Raw genomic sequence first — 21,675 nt, 5'->3', positions numbered from 1 at the left:
AAGGTTATTAACCCGGTCGCCGTCTCGTTGAAACTGCCCAGGTCGATGAGGGTGCACCCTACGTTCCACATCAGCAGACTTCGCCCGAATCGCACGCCGTCGCTGGCTCCTCCGCTCAAGTCCCCCCCCCCGCACCCCCCCGCATGGTCGACGGTGGGTTGGTGTACACCGTGCGCCGGTTGCTGTCTTCCCGCCGCAGAGGGAGGGGTGTCCAGTACCTGGTGGACTGGGAGGGATATGGCCCGGAGGAGCGCTCTTGGATCCCCTCCCGCTTCGTCGTGGACCGCTCCCTCATCAGGGACTTTCACGCGGCTCACCCTGATGCGCCTGGGCCGTCCAGAGCCGTCCGTTGAGGGGGGAGGTACTGTCATGATCCTGGATTCCAGCCAGGGCTGGGCGTGGCCGTCTAATCGGAAGGGTCACACCTGCGCCTCATGACCTCCGATTAGACCCAGTACATATAGGACCAGGGGGACGACAGAGACCCTGCTAGATCGTTGCCTCTCATGCCTCGTTCCTGCACTACCGTACTCCTGACGTCTACCTCCCGTGTACCGACCAACGCCTGTCTCCCGACCTACCCCGTAAGCCTGCCGTTACTGATCTTGCTGCTTGTTTGGACTGACTCCCTGGTAACCGACATTGGAACGAATAAAGGCTTATTCCGCACTGCTTACCTCTCACCTGAGTCGTGCATTTGGGTCCACCCCCGAGTCTCGTCCGTGACAGTTCTTAGTCAGCAAATTTACTATTTTTTTGCCCTGTGCCATTGTTGGGACACTCACATTCTACTGGTCTCACAGAAATGGGAAATTATTTTGTAGACTATCGCACAATTCATCACTTTAATCTGCTCTCTTTGCACAACTGTCATTACACCGTCATTGCACTCTCATTGCACTGGTCTATTACGGGAACCATGAACAGGTAAAGGGACTCTGTACATATTTTACACAATGTGGGACATTGACATACCTGTCTCGTACCTGTTCTTAACAAAGAAGATTTTACATCTTGCACGACTATATAGTTCTATTTATAGTTCCTATAAATGTCTCTTCTTCTTTGTTCTTGCTAAGTTGTTGTTCTTTACTCTGTATGTCGTACCAGGGCAGCACTGTCTGCCGGAGAAAAAAATCCTTGGGTGTTTTATTACACACTTGACCAAATAAAGCTGATTCGGCTCTGTGAGCCATCTGAATCAGATGCCACAGGGGCCTCATTTAGCTCCTCTCAATGAGGAGGAACAGTGGGTTGACTGAGCCTCTATTGGATGAGCAAGCTTCTCACCCTATCTCCAAGGGAGAGCCCTGACACCCTACAGAGGAAAGTTATTTAGGTCACTTGTATCCAGGATCATGTTTTTTTTGTGGTCATGACGCAGAGCTCGTGAAAATAGGTGAGGGTAGGAATGTAGATATACTGGTAAATTGAGAGCTTTGCCTTTCAACTTAGCTCCCTCTTTACCACAACGGACCGACAAAAAGTCCGCATTGCTGCAGATGCTGCACTGATCTGTCTGTTGATCTCCTGCTCTATTCTTCCCTCACTCGTGCACAAGACCCCAAGATACTTGAACACCTCCACTTGGGGAAGGGTCTTATCCCCTGGAGATGGTGGCCACCCTTTTACGATCTGGCCATGGTCTGAGATTTAGAGATGCAGATTCTCATCACAGCCTCTTCACAATCGGTTGAGAACCACTCAAGTCAGTGTTGACGGTCATGAAGAAGCCTTCAGCACATTATCTGCAAAACGCAAAGATGCAATACTGAGGCCACCAAACAGGACCCAGTCTACACCTCAGCTGCGCCTAGAAAGTCTGTCAGTAAACATTATGAACAGAATTGGTGACAAAGGCCAGTCCAACTCTCACCGGAAACAAGTCTGACTTACTGCGGAAAATGTGAACCAAAATTTGATGGCAAACATACAGGGGCCCAACAGCCCATATCAGAAAGGTGAGGAATCAGCCCAGGACTACACAACAGGACTTGGTCAATGACCTGGAAAGAGCTGGGACCAGGTTTCCAAGGTGACTTTTGGTAATATACTAAGATGTCATGGTTTCAAATCATCCATGGCACAGAAGGTTCCTCGACTTAAACCAGCGCATGTCAAGGCCTGTCTTAAGTTTGCCAATGACCATTTGGATGATACAGAGGGGTCATGGCTGTTTCTCAGCAACATCCCAGAAACCTCTCTGATCTAGAGAAGATCTGTGTGCAGAAGTGGGTCAAAATCCCTCCTGCAGTGTGTGCAAAACTGGTGAACTATAGGAAACGTTTGACCTCTGTAACTGCAAACAAGGGCGACTGTACCAAATATTAACATTGTTTTTTTCAGGTGTTCAAACATTTATTTGCAGCTGTATCACATATAAATCTATGAAAAATCATACATTGTGATTTCTAGATTTTTCTTTTTAGATTATCTATTTCTCAGTGAACATGAAATTTTAGACCCCTCCATGATTTCTAAGTAGGAGAACTTCCAATTTAGCAGGGTATTGAAATACTTATTTTCTTCACTGTATAGAGGAATAAAGTTGATGACCCACACAATTTTGTCATGGGAAAGAGTTGTGGAGGCTAACCTCAGGACAGAAATAAGTCTCTGCATGCAACAGTATAGTTTCATGCTGAGAAAGAGTACCACAGATGCATTATTTACCTTGAGGATGCTGGTGGAAAAGTACAGAAAAGGTTAGAAGGAGCTACATTGTGTCCTGTGGATCTAGAAAAACCCCATGACATAGTACCAAGAGAGGAACTGTAGTCCATAAGTCTGATGTGGTGGAGAAATATGTCAGAATAGTACAGGACATGTATGAGGGTAGCAGAACAGTGGTGAGGTGTGCCGTAGGTGGGACAGAATAATTAAAGGTGGAGGTGGGACTGCATCAGGGATCAGCTCTGAGCTCCTTCTGACTGCTGTGGTAATGGAAAGCCTGACAGATGAAGTTAGACTGTAATCCCCTTGGACCATTTTGTTTGCAGATGACATTGTGATCTGTAGTGAAGCAGGGAGTAGGTGGAAGAGCAATTAGAAAGATGGCGGCATGCACTGGAAGGGAGAGAAATGAAGATTAGCCGAACTAAAACAGAATATATGTGCATGAATGAGATGCGTGGAGGGGGACTATGGTGAGGCTACAGGGAGAGGAGATAGCGAGGATGAACGACTTCAAATACTTAGGGTCAACAATCCAGTGGCTTACATGGAAAAAGATGACACACTGTGGCGACCCTAAACAGGTCAAGCCGGAAGGAAAAGAAGAAAGAAGATCCTGATCTGACAGGATATCCATTACCCTGTTGAGAAATACTGTAGTTTTCATCTGCTCAGATCCTCTTCCTTCCTCCAACTACTTCCCCCCCACATTTTTTTTGTCCACTATGCAAGACAGAGTCTTCAGTAACTCTGCACCCCACATTTGGAACTCATTACCTCCTGACCTTCATTTCTCCTGATTCATTTTCATTTTGTTGTCATTTATCTCACCTTTTGATTGGCCGCTTATAAGTCATATTTATTTGTTGTTGGGTTTTTTTCTTTGTTTCCTTATTATTGTTTCTGGTACTTGTGGTTTTTTGGTGTACTAAAAGTGCCACTAACACCAAAAACATGAAAATTAGTATGTTGTTTACCAAAAAAAAAAAATCAGCCAGAATGGAAATATCCGTTTGTTCACATGTCAGAATGTTGCCGTATCTCGATTTTTTCCTCTCACGGCATGAAAAATCTGTGGACTGTCTGGGGTTGATGTAGAAGCTGGAAGTCATGTGTTATGCAGACAACTTCAGCTGCAGAGTCGAGTGTATTTACCTCTTGTACAGGTGTGAAATTTGCTTTTTTTTCGGAGTTTTAGCCAAAATGCCAGCTTGTTGTGCTGCTGGATTTTGCTCGAATACTAGGGAGGATGGATTCACTCTTCACAGATTTCCAAAAGACCCGATTCGTCGTGAAAAATGGATTGCACAGGTGCAAAGGACGAGAGCTTGGTGAGTTGCAAATGAGAAGTGTGTATAGAGGTAGTAAAAAATAAAACAATTGGGGGGTGATTAATGTGTCTCACAGTTTATCGCATATGATACGTGTACATTTAGAATAAATCTCCTTGGTCAAACCAGAAAAAATAGAACAAAGGAGTTGTATTGCGTTTAAGACAATTTAATCACACACAATACAATACAACACTAAACAATAATAAACTCACAGAAAATAGAAGTATGAAGACAGTTTAGTAGCGTGTAACACAAACTAACCAGCCAAACGACTTATAGTTACCAAAGTCTAATTAATGTTCCAAATAGGCGAATGTTACTTCCAGCGAATGTTCAATGTTGGCGAATTTTCCGGCTATGTCTAAAAGACAAAAGGCAGAAAACAGTGTGGCATCCGTGTACTTGTGTATTGGTCAAAAAGCCTCAGTGGTAGTAAAAAAGCTATGTCGACCGCCATTCTACCAAACATTCCAGACATCCACGTCCGACGACGTAATGGAGTCCTTCTCTCAGAAACTAGCAAAAGATCTGCGTCATAACTTAATAAAGTACGTAAGTCAGAGGTGCTAAATGTATCGATGTGCACGGGCCACCGTTAGCAGTGGTGTGGGCCGCCGTTTCCCCCGACACTCAGGTGGGTCGGTCAGGGAGGCGGACGGGCACATGCGATTGCACCAGGGACAGAGGAAGAGAAATGAGTTCTCCCCCCACCGGCCACATCTGGGCACCCCTGACATAAGAAATAAAGTTCACAAGAAAGGACAATAAAGAGAAGAAAAAAGAATGAATAACTAAAATAATAATATAGACACACATAACACATAGCTCTCGATTAATGTTGATAACATCCATGATATTTACTTCGCTCGGTGTGACGGTTTGAGTGCTCCCCTGTACTGAAAAGTCCCTTTGGGATTAATGCGCATGCACGCAGAATTTTTCTAATTTTTCTACTTTTTCTCCATCCATGCCAGTCTGAAACTTCCCCATCCATGCTTCTTCCATGTGTTCATTTTCGCTCCGCTTCCGCGTGTTCATTTTCGCTCCGTGTGCATTTCGCTATGGACGTCTCACAAAGGTGGTGATATGATACTTACTTTCACTATCCCAAATGTGCCTTAAAGACAGAGCCCGAACAGTCCTTTGTTGATTCTTGTTCAATGCGGGAACGTGCTTTCCAGTTGATAAATAACAAACAATACGTTCACATTTGTTTCTGTATTCTTTCATTCGCTGTGCTCGGCTTTGTGTGACTTCCATAGCGAAATGCAAGCGGAGTGAAAATGAACATGCGGAAGCGGAGCGAAAATGAACATGCGGAAGAAGCATGGATGGGGAAGTTTCAGACTGGCATGGACGTAGAAAAGGTAGAAAAATTAAAAAATCCAATGCGCATTAACCTGAAGACCTTTTAGCACTGGGAGCACTCAGATCGTCACCCTGGCATGGGTCCTCCTGAGTACGCTACATACACAAGACGTGTAAAAGGGTTAGGAAATCGGAACATTTATGTGCCAGTCATTTAGAATATTTCATTGGGTCCCTCGTCATCCTTGTCTGCCCACTCTTGTGTGTCTTTAGGGGAGTCTGGTGTCAGTGGATGCATACCGTCTGAATATGGCTCAAAACGATATGGTAAAATGGCCCTAGTCGCTTCACTCGCTTCTGAGGTGTTTTGTTCCTCAAACAGAGCTTATGTCTCTGAAGGGGCATCAGAAAAATCAGAAAATTGCTCACGTTCAATTGCCATTGCATTTGGTACAGCGTGTTTTTAATGGCAAGTGCTCCAGTGTGATGTCTGCACATGGCGTCACAGACAAATTTGGGCGCCACTGTGATGCACGTTGTATTGAGTCAGACTGATGCAACTTTCTGCTCTTATGAACTGCTCCCAGCTCACTTTTCACAACTGTTATTATCACCAAAGTGATGTGATTTGTCATTTTGATAACAGTACCTATTTTAAGATTTGATTTTTGTGTCAGTGGCACTTTAAGATGCCTATCAAATTTTAATGTTTGGCACTATCGTTACTCCCTGCACTGTATTTATGCAAAGGTTTCAGTCCTTTTTTTTTGTCAAGCTCTTACACATTCTCAGAAAAAACAATCAGTGGGTGATCAGACCTTATCCAGATAGAGAGGCAGCAGTGTTTCGAGGAGGAGAGATGAGTAACCACTAATCTCTGAGGGCTTCACCACAGCTCCGTTACCTGTGAGATGACAACATAGTATTCAGTTCATACAATGATATCCCAAGGTGATGAAGAGCAAAGAACTGGGAATATGCGATTTGATAACGAGAAAGGCAAATGGAGCTTAATGTCTTCTCTCAATTTCACAACTGCTTGTTTTTCACCCATGGACATTTCCCTGTTTATTTACAGTAACAGAGCTAACTACTATAAATGTAGTCTTCAGAGGTATGACCTATATCCAAAACAGAGCCTATATACTCAGCATTTCTCATTGTTTGAATAGTGAATTTAATTGGACACCCTGGGCAACAAAATACAGCACATGTTCCAATACCTTTCCTCATATGAAAAAAGGATGGATTCCAACAACAGTACATTAAAATCTAAAGGAAGATGTCTTTGTCACCAATAGGGGACACAACAGTAGCGTTCAAAATGATAGGAGTCCAATGTGACAAACCAGATTAATCCACATTTTCAGTGTTTTCTATTGCTATATGTCAAACAATATACCAGTAGGTGCAGTAGATTATCAGAAAACCATCAAAACCAGGATTCAATACACACTCTTAAGGCTGTGCAATTGGGAAATTTGTTGAAAGGGGTGTGTTCAACAAAATAGTGTAGCATTTAATCAGTGAAGTCATCAATTTTGTGAACAGCAGGTGTGAATCAAGTGGCCCCTATTTAAGGACCTGTTGAACATGCATTTCTCTTTGAAAGCCTGGGGGAAATGGGTTGTTCAACACATTGTTTTCCGAAGACCAGCATACTTTGATTAAAGGTATGATTGGAGAGGGGAAACCTTATAAAGAGGTAAAAAAAAATTATAGGCTGTTGAGCTAAAATGATCTAAATGCCCTTAAAATGAAGCGCAAAACCCAAGACCCGTGGCAGAAAATGGAAGACAACCATCAAAATGGGTTGCAGAATAACCAGAGGTTCAGAGAATGATCAGCTCCAGGATGATTAAAGACAGTATTGAGTTACCTGTTAGTACTGTGACAGTGAGAGGACGTCTGTGTGAAAGTAATCTATTTACAAGAATCCCTCTGTTTAAAAAAAAAAAAAAAAGCCATGAACAGAAAAGGCTACAGTTTGCCAAAGAACACATAAACTGCCCTAAAGAGAAATGGAGGAACATTTTCTGGTCTGGTGAGAGTAACATTGTTCTTTTTGGGTCCAGGGGCCGTAGACAGTTTGTGAGACGACCACCAATCTCTAAATTCAAGCCACAGTACGAAGTGAAGTGAACATTTTTTCTAATGTGTCTATACTGTAGTGGTGGTGGTGTTGTTGTTTATCGCATACCAGGGGTCATGGATCGGTTTGCATATGTCAAAATACTTGAATAGATCATGTTGCCTTAAGGGTCTATCCTCCCGAGTCTTCAAGCAATATCCAGCAATGCAATGAGCCGGCATTTTGTCTACACAAAGGAGCAATGAGCTGCCTTCCCCGAGGTAAAACTAATAGAAACAACGAGTCCACTTGAGGCCGAATCTGCCATATACATCACTATCTGCTTCTTTTCGAAAACATATCCCTTGAGAGGATTTTCATGGTGGGAGTAACAAAAAACTGTATACGTCAAAATCTTTTTGTTTTGTGGTGAAAAAAACGCATGTCAGCTGCCGTTTTTTCATTAATAACATACTAAAAATCATGCATTTCATGACAATGGCACTTTAATGAATTTTGGAGTATGTGAACGTGTAATTTTTTCCATCTAAGCCTATCTCGTGCATCTTCTTCTCTAATACCCACTGTCCTCATGTCCTCCCTCACAACATCCATCAGCCTTTTCTTTGGTCTTCCTCTCGCTTTTTTGCCTGGCAGCTCCATCCTCAGCACCCTTCTACCAATATAGTCACTCTCCCGTCTCTGAACAAGTCCAAACCATCAAAGTCTACTCTCTTGAACCTTGTCTCCAAAACATCCAACTTTGGCTGTCCCTCTAATGAGCTCGTTTCTAATCCTATCCAACCTGTTCACTCCAAGCAAGAATCTCGGGATCTTCATTTCTGCTACCTCCAGTTCTGCTTCCTGTTGTTTCTTCAGTGCCACCATCTCTAATCCATACATCATGGGCGGCCTCACCACTGTTTTATAAACTTTGCCCTTCATCCTAGCGGAGACTCTTCTGTTGCATAGAACACCAGACACCTTCTGCCAACTCTTCCACCTTACACTGAATAATAATAATAATGAAAGGCCTACATAAATACAAACACCAGGGTATGCGAATAATAGATGAAAAAGTGGTGAAACTGGACGACATTTTCTCTTTTTTGAGTAAAAAGTGTGGTCTGAAGCCAAAGTGGAAAGTGCAGCATGAGATGGTGTATAATGTTAAAATTTAATCTTGGCGCAGCCTGATCAAGGATGAAAACAGAGACAATACAGTGCACAAAAAGCCAATTCTCTATTTTAAAAATAGGAGACCTCATAACATTAAACATAAAACTGTTTGGTAGCATCAGTCAGCTTTCAACATGCATTGCTAAAGATATTCTGGCAGCAATAATTCAGTTTTACACCAAGAAAAACAGAGACGGATATAATTGTGGGTTAAAAAAAATAAATAAAACAAAGTTGGAAGGAAATTTGGAATTCAAATAGATACTCCATAGTAGGCTTGGTTCGGTTATCAATGTATTTTTGTTTGTTGACATTTTCATTGTAAGTTTGTAAAACACGTAAGATTGTTCTTAAAAATGTTCTGATGGGAATGTAAATGCTGTCATCTGAATCTTTGAAGGCATGTAACTTCAGTGGATGACACTGATCTGATCACAGTGTATACATCTGACATTGCTCACGGTGGTCAAAGGGGGCGCTCACGGCCTTAGTGTGTTTGCTCAGACAAAAAAATAAGAGGGAACGTTGCTGAAGAATATGTTTCTCATGAATGCTGGGTCTTTTATTTTTGACAATCTACTGCACCTACTGGTAATTTGTTTGACGTGGCAATAAAAAATATACTGAAAACATTTTTTTTTTTCTTGTTGGTCACATTGGACTTATATGATTTTGAACATGAATGTGTCATGGGTGTGTCTGTTTCTGATCCTGTGTGCATTTGCTCCGATATCTGCGTCTCATTTTGGTGATTATGGTCAATATATATTGGCACGCATGCAGTCTGGTCCTTGCCAGTTTTGCCCATTTTCGAACACATCGGTTTTAAAATGAAAATTTCGAGATTTTTTTGCTTCTGTTTTAGAACGAAAATCGGTCCTCGAACGGCGCTGAAAAAAACTGAAAATAACACGACCAGCTTTGTTGTGAATTCCCACGCCGTGGAAAAAATCCGGAAATAACATATTGCGTGCGGTAAGACCAGCTGAACCACGACAGGTTTGTTGTTAATTCCCACGCGCAAGCAACTCACACCCACGACGTGCTTTGTTATTGTCAATTAAACGCCACCCCAAAAAACCCAGAAATTACATAATGCGTGGGTTTCCTCCCACATCCCAAAAACACACAACATTAGTTGGACACTCAAGGTTGCCCCTAGGTGTGATTGTGAGTGCGACTGTTGTCTGTCTCTATGTCCCCTGCGATTGGCTGGCAACCACTTCAGGGTGTACCATGCCTCCTGCCCGTTGACAGCTGGGATTAGCTCCAGCACTCCCCGCGACCCTCATGAAGATAAGCAGTAAAGAAAATGGATGGATATTATATTATATTATTATATTATATTACAAGCAAACAAAACGCTACAAGGTTGAAAACTCTTTTTTTCTCAGGCTTTTTAGAATGTATCCACTTTTTGATCATATCACTGTATGCGGTTTTAATTGTTTTTTTTAAATATTGTTTGTCACTTTTATTGTTTTCATCCCGTTTTATCTCTTTGTTTTCAAATGCCTTTAATCATGTAAAGTTACCTCGTGTATGAAATGCGCTATACAAATAAATTTCCTTTGCTTTACAATGATGCCTATGACAGAGGCTCTGGCAGGTCCAATATACAAGTCGTTTGATCTTAAAGATGTTGATTGTCTTGCTCGCTTGGTTCATCTCTCTTCTGGTGGTAATGCATAGCTGTCTAGTTTTGTGTAAACTTTACAGGGGTATACACTCTGCATGGGAGACTGGAGACAAGCAGCATCTAGATCATGCACTAGTATTGAACAATGAGAAATCGAGACAACTGCAGGTATGCTTAACGCACCCAATGGAACCATATTGAGAGCACACTTTGAGCGTCTGGCCGCAGCTATCAGAGAGAGGTTCCCCACTCCTGTTACAGCCGCACCCTCTTATTTCCCCTATGTTAAACAACCCACTTGAGCACTTGACCAAGTTTACTAAACTTTGGACTAAATCGACAGGACGTCACCCTGGACAGTCTGGTTATGAAGAGGCTATGTTCAGGACTGTGATCCTAGCAGGTCTCCCTGAACCAGTACAGACCACTCTTAAAGCTGACCCTCAACTCCTGTCCGGAGATGAGCCTAGATTTAGACGATACTTAGTGCATCACCTCAAAATTTATTCAAGCCAACAACAGGGTGAGGATAATGAAATTACTAAACTCCAAAAACAACTTCTTAACTTGGAAGTAGCACAGGCAAGACGTAAAGGTCCAAAACCACACCAGATATAATTTTTTGCCAGGCACAATCACCTAGACAGGCAGGTGGGTTCTAGGGTAATAGGTGGATACGCAGGAAGGCATGGAGGGGCCGGGGGAGAGTGGAACATCAACGTGATCAAGGGTGTTTTGGTTGTGGTTCTCTCGATCACTGGATTAAAGACTGTCTTACAGCTCCTCCACCTCAAGCTCGAATGCAAGCGCGTGGTGGGTGGTCCAACAACTGAGGGGGCGAAGGCAGAGGCAGAAATGACAGCTTTGCAGCCCACCCTGGCAGCAGAATGGACAGCAGCAGGTAGGACAGTACCACAAGGGGCGCCCAGGAAGCCAGGGGTCCAGCAATGCTGGTGCCATGATCCCCATCTCTGCTGCGGGGCGAATGTGGACACTCTCATTGACACAGGGGCCACACACTCCTCACTAATCATCTCGCTCCCTGACACTTTATTGTCACAACACACTGGAATTGATGGGCTTCTCAGGGACTCAACAGGCCCTGCAAAGGACTCAACCTCTACCGACAATCTTGGCTGGACAGACCTTCCACCATTCGTTTATAATGCCGGCAGCTGACACCGTCTCCCACTCTGGACAATGACTTATGACACCTGAGAGTGAACCAACTCCAACTGTGGACATTTATTGGGCCCAACTTGAACCAGAAACACCGCTCAAACCTGGTCCCATGCATCAATTTCTGTTGTGGAAGCCCTAGTTAAACACTCTTAGGGCTTACCTGGCTCCACTAGATCCATACCATTGCACACAAAATTACGACCTCAACCATGATCTAGTATACATGGAAATCTTTGCATGCATACAAGGTGATGCTTGGGACATTAGATCCACACATACATATACAGCAAGACAGGGTGTAGCAGCATCCTCCTCTCTTACACCAGATCAAATGACATGGTTCAAAATGCAAGAAGAGTCAGTACCCCACATTTCACTCGCTCTGTCTCCAGGACACGAGGCCCGGCAGCTGGGACCTATGATGAAATGACTGACTCAAATGACTATTTGACAAATCCTCTCCTGACAGGCCCGAAGCTCCGTCTCATAGTGAATTGGTTAAAATACAGCACAACCCCTCTCCTGAACAAATGATATTTTGACCAAAACTCACTCTATGGCTCATATTGGCCCCAGAGCCATGCTAACCAAATTTCGCATGTGGTGGCATCCTAAAATGTCTGACTTGTGTCGTGGCCACTGTCGTGACTGTAATATTTGCCAGCTACACAAAGTTCGCCCCACACTTAGACCGTTGTCAGGTTCATTTGACCCACCCACCTGGCCTGACGCGAAAGACATGATCACTCCTGTTCAAGGTAAGCGCTACCTTCTTGTTTTTGTTGACACCTTTTCCGGATGGCCTGAAGCCTACCCCTGCGCTCACGAAGACGCCATGTCGGTAATTAAACCTTTGGTGAACCACTGGATTCCAACACGCAGTTTCTCATCCGCTCATACAATGGTACACATTTCACATCCACACACCTAGCTACTGTAGAGAAGTGGTTAGGGTTAACTCAGTTTGGTTGTGTTTATCACCCCGCCAGTCAAGGCTTACTTGAACTTATAAATCGCACGTTGAAGGAAAAACTTTATAAAATATGTACTACTTCTGGCATGAATTGGGTTCAGGCTCTTCCCCTTGCTCTAAAGTCCGTGAGACAAACTGTGTCTCGCCCTACTGGTTTCTCTCCTAATGAACTTCTTACAGGTCATCTGATGCCTGGCCCTTCCTCCTCATTCCAACCGCTGGAGGATTGCGTTGTGTCTCCCAAGTTTTCTCATAAACTGTTTTGGGCACAACTGCATTCTTTTGCTTCTAATTTCTCCTTACAGATCCAGGACTCTCTTTCATCACCACCTCCTACACTTGATCTTCCTGAATGGTCATCTGTCTACCTTAAACGACTCTCTTGTAAGTGGTCAGAACCCCATTGGCATGGCCCACACGAGGTACCTCCAAAGCCGTCTGCTTGGAGGGAAAAGGAACTAAGAGGTTTCATTATTCTATGCTTTGCCCTGCTACAGACTCCTAATTGCCCTTTTATTTTATTGTTTGTTGTTGTTCTATTAACCATGATTCATACAGATGGTCCTTATGCTTTTCGGACCAAGAGAGGGGGAGCAGGAATCTATGACATTCTTAGTATTGGTGTTGTTGTTCTTGGTTTTTCTATCTGGGAAATTGCTCAGAAATACCCCATAACCACACCCACATCAGTGCCAGCTGTTAGCACAACCCACCCGGAAAATATTTATCACAGAGAAGAGGTGTATTATAAACAAAGCAGTATCTGTTGATGAGTGGTTTGGGGTTTTCTGATTGTCATGATGTTGACATGCCCCGTGATTGCATTGCCCTTCTGTTCTACTGATACTTTTTGCATGATATTACTTTTATTTAAATGTTCTGCTGTTTTTGAGTTGTCTAGTACTGTCCTGCAGGTTTAAAGCTTATGAGTGTTGTGAATCATGAGGCTATGCACTTGTTAAATGTTATGCTTGGACGATTAGAGAGAGTTTTATGCTTTCCATATTTCTTGAAGGGTTACTTTTGTGCTTTTTGTGATTGTTTTTGTGATCTATTTCATAGATCAAGAGAGGGAATGAAGACTATTTTACTTTTATTGCACTTTCATTATTTGCTTAAATATGACCTTATACATTTAATCAACGGATAAAGTGTTGCCCATTTGTTGATCAGACAAGGATGTGTTGTGGAGCCGCTGGTTGTCCTTGATCTTTGTACGCAGAAAACCGGCTGGTGCCATCCTCCTCTCCCAGGCGTTGCCGTGGAGGCGAACGACACCCGATAAGAAGCGGAAACTTACCATCCTGGCCCAGGACCAGCCTGCGGGGGGGGGCAGCCACTTTTACCATGGACCCATACATATAAAAACCTTGTGTTACCTGGCAGCTTTTGTCTTCTTCTTTGGCTATCCTGCCAGAAGACACACGTCTCATGTGCAGCAGATACCCACATAAGTCTCTGCTTCACCTTTATAGGCCAACGGTTTTTCGCGAAAAAGCGATATAAATATTTTCCCAAAGACATTTTCTGTGAAATTTTTGATGAATTTTATCATACAGAATTCTGCAAATTGAATTTGATTTTCAAATGCAAGGAAACAAGTTTAAATTTTCTGTCTGAAATTGGACGTCGCAGAGACAACAAATGAACAATGAGTTTAGCATGTATTTTCCCATTGCAAGTCCTTATTTGCAAAAATATATGTAACTGATTGACTTAAAATGTGATGTTTTTATGACGAAAAATGCTTACTTTAAAAAAAAAACGGAAATGACATAACACGCGCGGCTCAACGGCTGCACTTTAGTTATTCGGTCTAATATAGTCTCAGCATACAGACGTGTCCCGGTAGTGATTGTTGTTTTTCTTCTTATCGAGGACTTTTAACCCCAATCATGGCTCCAAAGAAGGCAAGTGGAGGTAGTAAGGCTGTCAGTGCTGAAAAAAGTAAAGTTCTGCGTAAAAATGTCGACTTTAAGAAAGACCTGATAGCCGAATACGAGTCGTAGATGTCGTCCAATGAGGCTGAAGGCAAGAAGCATGTCCAAAGTGCTGACATCAAAGCCATCTGTGCCAAATGGAACGAAATTCACAATTTATTCAAACTTCATCACCCCAATTAAACTGAATGTAGCAGAGCACTGCAAAATTTTAATGATGTTGTGATGAGCCACTTCAGAAAAGTGCTTAAAAGACGGCAGAAACAAATGACTTCAGGTTCGTTCTTTGTGAAAAGGGGGAGAGTCACCCCCACCCCAAGACATTTGATACAGTTGTTGAAGCATTTCTACATTTTTGTTTTGTTTGTTAACTCAAGTTACAGATGTTTTTGGTAAAATAAAAAAATGAAAAAAAATCATGGCCTCAGGTTCAGGCACCAATCTTTTCAATTCTCAGCTGGTCAAAAGTATGGGTCTAAGGACCTTCGTAGTACAGAGCCCCCATAATGCTTACACGGCAAATGGCAGTTTCCTCGGCAAAATAACCCACCGCACTCAGACCCTCACCCTGACAATTCAGTATTCACATTTGGAGTGTATCAGCTTCCATGTTTTTGACACCTTGGGCCATAACATAATCTTGGGTGGTCCCTGGCTGAGAATAAATAACCCCCATATTGACTGGTCGACTGGAAAAATCAGGTCCTGGGGTGTCAAGTACGCATGTACGTGCCTCTCATCCCAGAAAGCAGAGAGGGAAGAGGCTGATTGTGAGAATTATTGATTTATCATACTTTGCTGCAATGAAGCATTTGCTTGGCCTTGCAATGAAGCACAGTATTTGCTTTGCTCAAGGACATGAATATGATGGGATTTTGTTAAGATTTAAAGGGCGACAAGAACTGCAGTTGGACTGTTTGAGACAAGATTGCTGAAGACCTGTTGCATCTGATTGCTGAACTTTTTTTTTTATTTATACATGCATATCGTAATTTTCCACCAACATTGCACACAGTCACACGAACAAGTTTGCGCTCCCCCCACCCTTTTAGATTGTAAACGTTCATAGGCATCTCCTAAATGTAATAAAAAGAGAAGGTTTGCGGAAAATTGTTTGAGTGTGGTTGACAATTGTACATTGCAGTTCTTCTTCGTTCTCCTCCCAGCTTTGAGCAACAGAATTTGGTGTCCTTCTCTCCTCATTGTTTGCTATTTAACAAATGTCACAGTTGGATTAACCTGCTCAAACCCCGCGAGATGAGCCAGACCTATCTTCAGTCCCCTCCTGTTACCATGACCGGAGGGAAGTACTTTCCAAGAGTAAGGCCAAGTCGCTTCCTCCTCACTGGCCATATGACTGCGCCATTGACATGTTGCCCGGCTCCTCGCCCCCTCGCGGGAGACTATAATCTCTTTCAGGTCCGGAGCATCAAGCCATGAAAGATATGTGGAGGAGTCGCTGGCTGCAGGACTGATCTGGCCCTCGTCGTCACCGGCCGGGGCAGGCTTCTTTTTGGTGGAAAAGAAGGACAAGACCCTGCGGCCCTGCATCGATTACCAAGGACTGAACGACATCACGATAAAGAACAGGTACTCTCACCTCCTCATTGCTATAGCCCTCGAACCTCTGAAGGGGGCCAAGGTTTTCACCAAGTTGGATTTGAGAAATGAGTACTACTATAAGAGAGGGAGATGAGTAGAAAACGGCTTTCAACACGCCCACATGGCATTATGAATATTTGGTGATGCCTTTTGTACTTATAAATCCACCAGTTGTATTTCCGAATTTTGTCAATGATGTTTTACACGAATTGTTTAACATATATGTTTTTGTGTACCTAGACGACATCCTGATTTTTTTCCCCGGATGAAAAATCCCATGTCAACCATGTTCGTGCGGTACTGCAATAATTTTTGCATCACAAGCTGTATGTCAAGGATGAAAAGTGTGAGTTCCACCAACCCTCCGTGTCATTCCTATGCTTTGTCTTGGTGGCGGGAGAGATACGCATGAGTACCAGCAAGATCGAGGCCGTTCTTCTTTGTTCCACTCTGACTATCCGCAAGGAGGTGCAGAGGTTTATTGGGTTCGCCAACTTTTACCTCAAATTCATCTGAAACTTTAGTACGGTTGCAGGCCCATAGCATGCATGAACCTCACCCAACAGTTCCTTCGTTTGGAACCTGGCCTGCCAGCCGGCCTTCCGTAAGCTCAAGGCCAGTTTTACCTCAGCTTCGGTCCTCACCTTGCCCGATCCAGATAGGCAGTTTTTCGTTCAAGGTTGATGCATCACATCCTGGGATAGGGGGGATTCTCTCACAGAGAGTCCCAAGGACGGAAGATTACACCCCTTTGCGTTCTTATCTAAAAAACAAACTTCAGCAGAACGAAATTACGATATCGGAGACTGCGAACTTCTAGCAGTCAAGACAGCAATGTTGGAATGGAGATATTGGTTAGAGGTAGCGCAGGTCCCGTTCTTTGTATTAACAGACCACAGAATTTTGAATGTATTAGGTCAATCAAAAGGCTTAACGCCAGGAAAGCTAGGTTGGAACTCTTCTTTACGTGATTTTGCTTTGTGATGACCTTTCAGCCAGGGACAAAGAACGGGAAACATGATTCGCTGTCGCGTGTGCATGATGGGGAAAAAATTGAGTCCGACCCCACGCCTATCCTCCCCGAAGCTTGTTTCATCTCACTCTTCACGTGAAAATTCAAAAACTCAAGTCAAAGATGCGCTAAAGGACTCTTGCAGTCCTGAAAGCTGCCCCGATGACAGGCTATATGTCGTTCCCCCGCTAAGAAGAAGATTAATTGACTGGGCCACCACCAATCACACAGTGTCACCCGGGCATGGCCAAAACACAGTCTGTAATAGAGCAACGTTTCTGGTGGCCAGTATGTCAACGTGTGTCCTGTTTGCGCAGCAAATAAACCCTCCTGGCAATGCCCCTCAGGGGAGTTACGACCCCAGTCCATTCCAGGACGGCCGTAACCACACATTTCTCTGGACTTCTTGACCGGGCTACCAGCTTTACAGGGCCACACCACTGTTCTCTCAGTGGTGGACCTCTTCTCCAAAATGGTTCATTTCATTCCGCTACCTAAAGTCCCCTTCGCAAAACAAATGGCCAAGCTTATGATCAATAACGTATTCATGTTGGACGGCCTTCCCACTGACGTGGTTTCCGACAGGGGGCCCCAGTTCATTTCCAAGTTCTGGAAGGAGTTTTGTTCTCTTTTAGGGCCACCATTAGTGTTTCCTCAGGCCATCACCTGAAAACCAATGGACAGACCGACCACATTGATCAGGACTTGGAAGTGGGCCTCCGAAGTCTCGCCTCTTACAAACTGTGCTCGTGGAGCCAGCAGTTGGATCTGCGTCGAATACACGCATAACTATCTTCCCTCAGCGTCCACTGGCATGTCCCCCTTTCACATAGTGCAGGGTTATGCACTCTATCTCTTCCCATCTGTAGATTCAAACTTGTCGGTGCCGTCTGCATTGGCTGGTGTGAACCGCTGCAAGGGAACATGGGAACGAGTATGACAGATGCTACAGGGCAGGGTGCTCTCCTATAAGGCCGCAGCAGACCTTAAGAGGGCCCCAGCTCCAGTCTACAGGGTGGGTCAGCGAGTCTGGCTGTCTGCTAAGGGCCTCCCACTCAGAGTGGAATCGCAGAAGCTCACTCCCAGGTTCGTCCTTCCATTCCCGATTACAATGAAATTAAAACTCCCAAAGTCGATGCGGATCCACCCGGCTTTTCACGTTAAGACAGCTCAAGCCTGGTCAAGTGTCCTCGTTGGTCCCGCCTACCAGACCCCCTCCTCTCCCCCAAATGGTGGACGGGGGTCCTGTCTACACGGTACGCCGGCTCCTGTGTCGTGCCGTCGAGGGAGGGGGATGCAGTACCTGGTGGACTAGGAGGGCTACGGTCCCAAGGAGCTGTCATGAGTTCCTTCCCGGTTCACGGTCGACCCCTCATGATTATGGACTTCCATCCATCGCATCCTGAGGGTCCTGGGCCATCCGGGGCTAGCCATTGGTGGGGGGATACTGTAATGGGTGTGTCTGTTCTCGATGCTGCGCGCATCTGCCGATGATGAGCAGATGCGCTCTTTTGTCTTGTTTTGGTGATTACGGTCCATGTATATATTGCCACGCGTGCACTCTGGTTCTTGATAGATCGTTGTACTTCCATGTCATGTTCCCGCAACCCTTTGCTCATGTCTTTGCTATTCTGTGTACCGAACCCTGCCTCGTTTACGACCCTGCTTTCACGCCTGCTGATTTTGGTACAGCTGCTTCCTTGGACTGCCTGCCTGTGTTTCGACCTTGACCTTGTTCTGTAAATGTGAAGAAATTGTATTTTCAAAACATCATAGTTCCCTTCCTGTGCATTTAGGATATGGCTTCTGCTAACTTTTTTTTCTTTTTTTTTCTTTTTTTTTTACATCTCGGGGTGCTCACCATGCCTCTCGATTTTCATAGCCACAGGTGACACGATGTGTGGGGACTACATTTTTTTTTTTGTTTGGCATACTAGAGCTATTTTTGGTAATGGTATAAGAAAAACTTAAAAATGTCAAATTATACACCAGACCTGATATACTGGCAAATATTTATTGGAAGTGGCATATTTAGACCCTCAAAAATATAATTGAATGGGTTAATAATAATCAGAATACTACTTTTACAACTAATAATAATCATGAAAAATTTCTACAATTCTAAAAGGGCCTTTGCAGCAATCAATGATCAGGCCTTATAATAATTCTTGCAATTACAATAGAACCCTAACAGTAGTCGCTGCTCGGACCCTAATAATGGCAACTCCCTGGAGAATACCCCACCAGCCTCCACTGATTGTGGATGGTTGTTTGTCTTGCTGTCTGCTCTGCTGTTCAATTGCATGGGTCGATACCGCCATCTCTTGCAATCTGTGCCAAGACGATAGTCCCTACCTCTTTCCTCCGGAATATTTCCTAGAAAGAAACCATCCTAATGCACACTGGAAGATAGTGGTCATACTCCCAGCTCAACCACACAACCCCAGTTCTTCCCACCACTCAGCTGGAAAATATTCACAAGAGCTGAGTGGGGATGACTGAATGAATGGTGTGTTGGTTTCCCAAAATGGCTGTTTTAGTTGAGTTTTCTTTTTGTGTTTGAGTTGTTTTAATTATGCCTCTATCATCATTATTTAAATAAGTCGATGTTTTTTAACCAATGTCTAAATATGTGGAAATAAATGAGAACCAGTACATCCCCATTTCCGGTGTTGTGTCTGTACCTGCAGCGATCGCTCCTACAAGAGGTATCAAGGTTACAGCCCATGGATAATTCCAGGCTCCAATTATTAGCACCACTCCCTGGGGTTCTGACTGGATGTAAGCCTCATCTGAAAATGTGAGGAGATTCTTCTCCACAAGTTGAGGAGCAGCCCACTCTTTCAGATTTTCCAAAGCCAGGTCTATCTCATTTTCTATTCCAATCAACTCCAAAAGGGATGTCTCATATGGACTCTGTAGGACATACAACACTGTATAAGAGTACAGCACCAGAAAAACACAAAAAGCGAAAGATAGAGAGATGCAGTGTGTCTGGTGTCTCAACTCACCCTGTTGATGTCCTGTTTGAGGGCTGTGGTGATTTCAACCTCCCTCTCAGTCATCATCCTTTTCAAGGCCCGAAGCTGCTGCAGCCTGAACCCGAGAGGACGCGTTCTTCCACTCACAAAGGCTTCCCGGGTGCACTGAATAACCTGCCACTCCATAACCTCTGTTAACGTGGACTGTGGAAAGTACAGAAAATAATTTGTTTTTGACAACAAGTGGCAACATACTAAAAAAATAATTTGGATACCTCAGGAACTGGTGAGTAGTTGAGATTTTTTTTTTTTTAATTGAGTCACTGGATGATGAGTAAAGGCATAATATCAGATTTAATATTATTGTTTTTGTTGGAACCATTTCATTGCATGAATATGTAGTTCCATCAATCCATCCATCTAGTAGCATTATCGGAGGTCAGATCGCGGGGGCAGTAACTTTAGAAGGGACGCCCAGTCATCCTTTTCCCCAGCCACTTCATCCTGCACTTTTGGGGGGATCCTGAGGCATTCCCAGGCCAGCCAAGAGACGTCGTCTCTCCAATGTGTCCTGGGTTGTCTCCAAGGTGTCTTTCTATTGGGAATCATTCCGAATCAAATAGCTTGTCACCTCATCTGGGTCCTCGCAATGTGGAGGCGCAGCGGCTCTATTCTGAGCCCCATCTGGACAACCAAGCTTCTCACCCTATCTCTAAGGGAGAGCTCAGAGACCCTGCGAAGTTCACCTTATCTCAAAGAGAGAGCTTGGACACACTGCAAAGGAAACTAATTTCGCCAGCTTGTATCCAGCATCTTGTTCTTTCGGTCATGACCTGGAGCTCATGACCATAGGTGAGAATTGGAACGCAGCTAGATACACCGGTAAATCCAGACCTTCACCTTTCAACTTAGCTCCTTCTTTACAACAACGAACGGATATAAAGTGTGCTTCATTGTAGACGCTGCACCGATCCGCCTGTTGATCTCCCACTCCATTCTTTCCTCACTCGTGAACAAGACCCCAAGATACTTGAACTCCTCCACTTGGTGAAGGATCTCATCCCCGACCTGGAGAAGGCATGCCAGACTTTTCTGACTGAGCACCATGGTCTCAAATTTCAAGGAGCTGATTCTCATCTCAGCTGCTTCACACTCAGCTTTGAACCGCTCCAGTAAGAATTGTGTTTATATATATATATATATATAATATATATATATATACACACACACGCAATACTGAGGCCACCGAACCTCTACACCTCAGCTGTGCTGAAAGATTCTATCCATAAGTTATGAACAGAATCAGTGACAACAGAAATGAGTTCAACTTACTGCCAGCAATTCAGACCAAACTCTGACACTTGTCGTACAGAGACCGAACAGTCCCTATCAAGGTGTTCAATTTTGTTTTATTTGTTTTTTTAAGAATAAGTGAGGTGGAACGGTAGAACAGCTGTAGAGTGTTGGTCTCACAGATATGAGGACTGGGGTTCAAATCCCGACCCCACATGGTGGAGTTTGTGTGTTCTCCCTGTGTCTGCATGGGTTTTCTCCGGGCACTCCGGTTTCCTCCCAAATCCCAAAAACAAGCATTAATTGTAGAGTATAAATTGCCCCAAGGTGCGATTGTGAGTGCGACTGTTGTCTGTCTCCATGTGCCCTGCAATTGGCTGGGAAACAGTTCAGGGTGTACCATGCCTCCTGAGTGATGACTTAAGGTTGGCTCCAGCAAACCTGCAACCCTTGTGAGGATAAGTAGGTCAGAAAATGGATGGATGCAT

At 44.1% G+C, this 21,675-nt stretch overlaps 1 protein-coding gene across 2 annotated transcripts in view; it reads right to left on the bottom strand.

Annotated features, from left to right (window-relative positions):
- The window catches only part of LOC133504480 (aldehyde dehydrogenase, dimeric NADP-preferring-like), a 107,814-nt gene that overhangs the window by 64,278 nt on the left and 21,861 nt on the right, over positions 1 to 21,675 (bottom strand). Inside the window, exons 2-4 of one of the 2 annotated variants that reach the window (XM_061826746.1) lie at positions 19,925 to 20,098; positions 19,598 to 19,829; positions 6,134 to 6,219 (exon numbers count right to left, since the gene is read on the bottom strand). In XM_061826746.1, coding sequence (XP_061682730.1) covers positions 6,134 to 6,219; positions 19,598 to 19,829; positions 19,925 to 20,098 — 492 coding nt within the window. Of the gene's footprint in view, positions 1 to 5,104; positions 5,272 to 6,133; positions 6,220 to 19,597; positions 19,830 to 19,924; positions 20,099 to 21,675 lie in introns of those variants that run through there. The other variant, XM_061826748.1, reaches the window with a different exon arrangement.

The sequence above is a fragment of the Syngnathoides biaculeatus genome, chromosome 8 (assembly GCF_019802595.1).
Source record: "Syngnathoides biaculeatus isolate LvHL_M chromosome 8, ASM1980259v1, whole genome shotgun sequence".
NCBI lineage: Eukaryota > Metazoa > Chordata > Actinopteri > Syngnathiformes > Syngnathidae > Syngnathoides > Syngnathoides biaculeatus.
The sequence above is the reverse complement of the archived record's forward strand: the minus strand, read 5'-3'. Positions and strand labels throughout refer to the sequence as shown.